General features: G+C 58.3%; 1 protein-coding gene across 1 annotated transcript; it reads left to right on the top strand.

Moving 5' to 3' along the window:
- Nucleotides 1-6: 6 nt before the first annotated feature.
- LOC105505114 (keratin, type II cuticular Hb6-like) lies at nucleotides 7-3,859 on the top strand (the record flags this gene model as incomplete). The annotated part of the gene is made up of 6 exons (XM_011932813.1): nucleotides 7-363; nucleotides 1,167-1,375; nucleotides 2,179-2,239; nucleotides 2,999-3,094; nucleotides 3,307-3,471; nucleotides 3,734-3,859. Coding segments are annotated over 6 exons (1,014 nt in total), but the record flags the coding sequence as incomplete, so codon positions are not given.
- Nucleotides 3,860-4,060: the final 201 nt, after the last annotated feature.

Here is a 4,060-nt window from a genome sequence, read left to right as displayed (position 1 = left end):
TGCGGATCTTACTGTGGTGGCCGCGCCTTCAGCTGCATCTCGGCCTGCGGGCCCCGGCCTGGCCGCTGCTGCATCACCGCCGCCCCCTACCGTGGCATCTCCTGCTACCGCGGCCTCACTGGGGGCTTTGGCAGCCACAGCGTGTGCGGAGGCTATAGGGCCGGCTCCTGCGGACGCAGCTTCGGCTACCGCTCTGGGGGCGTGTGTGGGCCCAGCCCCCCATGCATCACCACCGTCTCGGTCAACGAGAGCCTCCTCACACCCCTCAACCTGGAGATCGACCCCAACGCGCAGTGCGTGAAGCAGGAGGAGAAGGAGCAGATCAAATCCCTCAACAGCAGGTTCGCGGCCTTCATCGACAAGGTGGGTGTCCTGGATCACACCCTTCCTGAACTCCCACTACCTACACAGCCAGGGCTGGGCACTGAGGATGGAGTCAGAGTCAGAAAGACCTCTGCCTGCCTGAGATCCCAGTCTGATGGGAGAGGCACTCAGACACACAGACACACAGACACACACACACACACACAGGCACTCAAGACGCAGACTCAGCTGACGGTTCAGATAGGGGGAGCTTGTGGAGGAAAAGTGTGGCCAGGCTGCTCTGGGGCACAAGCTAGACATCAGGGATTTGGGGGTGGGGGACATGTGACCACTGCTGCTGAACTCAGAGGGGTTTGGGCAGCCCCAGGGTGAGAAAGTAGGGTGCACTGACTTCCGGATGACATAGGGGAAGAGCTGGGACAGCTGAGCTCCCTTCCAGGTGATGATTCAATTTAGACACCCTCTTCTTGGCACCATCCCCAGAAATCCCATCTGTGATCTGAACCTGGGTACTCTGCCTGTGAGGGATGCTGCCTCACCTGGCTTCAGAGTGAGGAGCGGAGCCTCCACTTGTGTTCATCTGCTTGGGGTCACTCAGCTCCCCAGAGAGCAGGCACTGACACCACCCAGCCCTTGCTCCATTCCTGAGTGGGAAATCTAGACATAGATCATGACCAGGAAATCCAGAAATTGTCTGTCTCCCACAGCCCACCTCTACTCAATCTCAGATAAGCTCCAGATTTGGGGATTTCCTTTAAACTATCCCTCCTCCACCAGGTCCCCAGAGCTGTCTTTGGGGGCACCAGAAACCATCTGTCCCTCCTTCCCACCCTGAATGGCAGGTGCGCTTCCTGGAGCAGCAGAACAAGCTGCTGGAGACAAAGCTGCAGTTCTTCCAGAACCGCGAGTGCTGCCAGAGCAACCTGGAGCCCCTGTTTGAGGGCTACATCGAGACTCTGCGGCGGGAGGCCGAGTGCGTGGAGGCTGACAGTGGGAGACTGGCCTCAGAGCTCAACCACGTGCAGGAGGTGCTGGAGGGCTACAAGAAGAAGTGAGTGACAGCAGGAGGGATGCTGGGCACAGGAATGGGGTTTAGGTTAAATACACTGGATTAGACAATGCGAACTCCCAGGTAGGGTGAGTGGCCATGACCACTAGGTTGACCGAGGGTGGCGGGGTCTTTTCATTTGTGGAATCTTTGCCCAGACACCTGTGTAAGAGGAAGGCTGTGACTCCCACTACCTGTCTCTATCCCATTCCAGCCTTCTCTTCCCTGAGCCACATCACACAGCAGCTCTCCCCTGCGCTCGGTGGGGAGGAAGCCTCTGCAGGGTCCAGGCCTTCTCTCCTGACCCTCAGCCCTGACACCTGTAGCATCTGTCAGATGTGAGCCCAGGGTCTCTCACGAGTGACAGGTCTGGGGCTCTGGGTGTTCCCACTGCCTTCGGTTCTAAGTTCTGAGGGTCTGCGGGTCCAGGAGTCCCCACACCTGAGCTGGGATTCATACCAGTGAAGGGAGGCTGGGGCTACAGGCCCCAGGAGGATATGCTGTTTACTCCCGGGATGGGGTTGGGGGCTGAGTCCTATTTGCCTCCTGGGGGACCTCAGAGACCCTTTGGGAACAGGACTGGGAGGTACCAGGTGAGCCCTCTTCCTCCCCAGTTCAAAGTGGAGAGAGAATCCCAGAGACATCCCACATCCAACCGGAAAGGATCAGCTAGGTTGCCAGGCCCGGGCTGTGTGGGGGTGTTTCTAGTACTGTCCCCATGGCTGTGATGAAGTGTGATGTGATGGGGGCTCTGCAAAGACCTGCCTTGCCCTGACCTCCCCTCTCTGCCCTCTGCTCTGCCTCAGGTATGAGGAGGAGGTTTCTCTGAGAGCAACAGCTGAGAACGAGTTTGTGGCTCTGAAGAAGGCAAGTGACACAGGATTGAGAAGCACAGATCTGTGGGATCTCAGAATGACAGGCTCTTCCTGGGGAGACACAGGGGGTCTCAACCTCAGTGTGGGGTGCCATGACCCTTGCACAGCAGGCTGGGACTGTCCAGATGCAGGCCTTTGGATGGAGTGTCCAGAGTCCTGTCAAAGGGCAATGACCTGGGAATATCCACCAGCACCTGCCCTGGATAGGGGGATGGCTGCATGGACCTCTGTGTGTCCTGCTCTGCTCCAGAGGTTGTGGTTCATGGTTGAGTTCCCTGGAGACGTGGCAGAGTCAATATCTCTGCTGAGACACAGTGCAGCCTGTCTAGTATTCTGGGGAATCTGACCTTGGGGCAGGGACATAATCCCAGGGTCTAAGGGAGGATGGAGCAGAACCAGGAGCAGGAACTGGGTTCTTGGAGCACTACTGAAGGACAGGAAAGGGTCAAGGTGTGAGAGCAGGGGGGTCAGTCTGGGCAGGCTTCCTGGAGCAGGAGAGGGGAGAAGGGAGAGATAGGAGGGCAAGGAGGGGTGAAAGGCTGGTGAGTCATGCCCAAAGCAAACAGGATTTGTCCTCAGAGGGGCAGAGGATGCCAGCTCATCCCAGGAAGGGCAGAAGGGAAGGAGAGGCATGGGAGTGGGACACTGGGGACTGCTTTCCCCTGGCTGCATGGAATGGATGGGCAGAGAGACGAGTCTGGGGGCTAGATTACCAGGGTCCTCTGAGCTCCAACACTCCCCACCTTTCCAGGATGTGGACTGCGCCTACCTCCGCAAGTCAGACCTGGAGGCCAACGTGGAGGCCCTGATCCAGGAGATCGACTTCCTGAGGCGGCTGTATGAGGAGGTGCGGGCCCAGGGGCCAGGCAGAGACCTGGCAGCCAGCAGAGAGGAGAGTTGGGGGTGGGAGTATTGGACAGGATGTGGGTAGAGGTTGCAGTCCCTGAGGCTGTGTGAGGGGGCAGGGCTGGGGACCAGAGAAAGCCTGAGAAGGTGGAGTCAGGACATGGTGGGTAGGGCTGTGTTCTCAACTAAAGTCACTGCCCCCACCTCCTGCAGGAGATCCGCATTCTCCAGTCCCATATCTCAGACACCTCTGTGGTTGTCAAGCTGGACAACAGCCGGGACCTGAACATGGACTGCATCGTCGCTGAGATTAAGGCACAGTACGACGACATTGTCACCCGCAGCCGGGCCGAGGCCGAGTCCTGGTACCGTAGCAAGGTGAGTGGCACAGGACACCTGCCTGCTAGACATGGCAGTGGGAGGGATGTGAGGTATCTATTAAATTGGCTTCCTTTTCTGGGGATGCTGGTCCCTGGGGATGAGAAGAGATGGCTGCCACTCTGAGGTTAGGGTGGCAGGGCAGGACTGCCACGTGTGGTTGCACAGGCTGAGCACTGTACAACCTGCACAATCATCCATGGTGCCCTGAATGGATGGGAAGTCCCACCCTGAGCCTCATGAGCATCTCTACTTCCCCCAGTGTGAGGAGATGAAGGCCACGGTGATCAGGCATGGGGAGACCCTGCGCCGCACCAAGGAGGAGATCAACGAGCTGAACCGCATGATCCAGAGGCTGACGGCTGAGGTGGAGAACGCCAAGTGCCAGGTATGGGGCATCTGTGCCCAAGGTCAGAGAGACCGAGGGCCTAACCATTGTCACACAGCCTATGTGTGCCCTATCTGGATCTCAGCATTCATTCTCCAGCCCCTTTGTCCATGTAGAGTCCCTGGTTGTGGTCTCTCAGTGAGTCCCAGGTGATGAAGGCGAGAGGCTCTGTTCTGGGGTGCTCCCAGCTTGGTGGGTAGC

This window comes from Colobus angolensis, unplaced genomic scaffold (assembly GCF_000951035.1).
Source record: "Colobus angolensis palliatus isolate OR3802 unplaced genomic scaffold, Cang.pa_1.0 Scaffold9863, whole genome shotgun sequence".
In the NCBI taxonomy this organism is placed as follows: Eukaryota; Metazoa; Chordata; class Mammalia; order Primates; family Cercopithecidae; genus Colobus; species Colobus angolensis.
The sequence above is the reverse complement of the archived record's forward strand: the minus strand, read 5'-3'. Positions and strand labels throughout refer to the sequence as shown.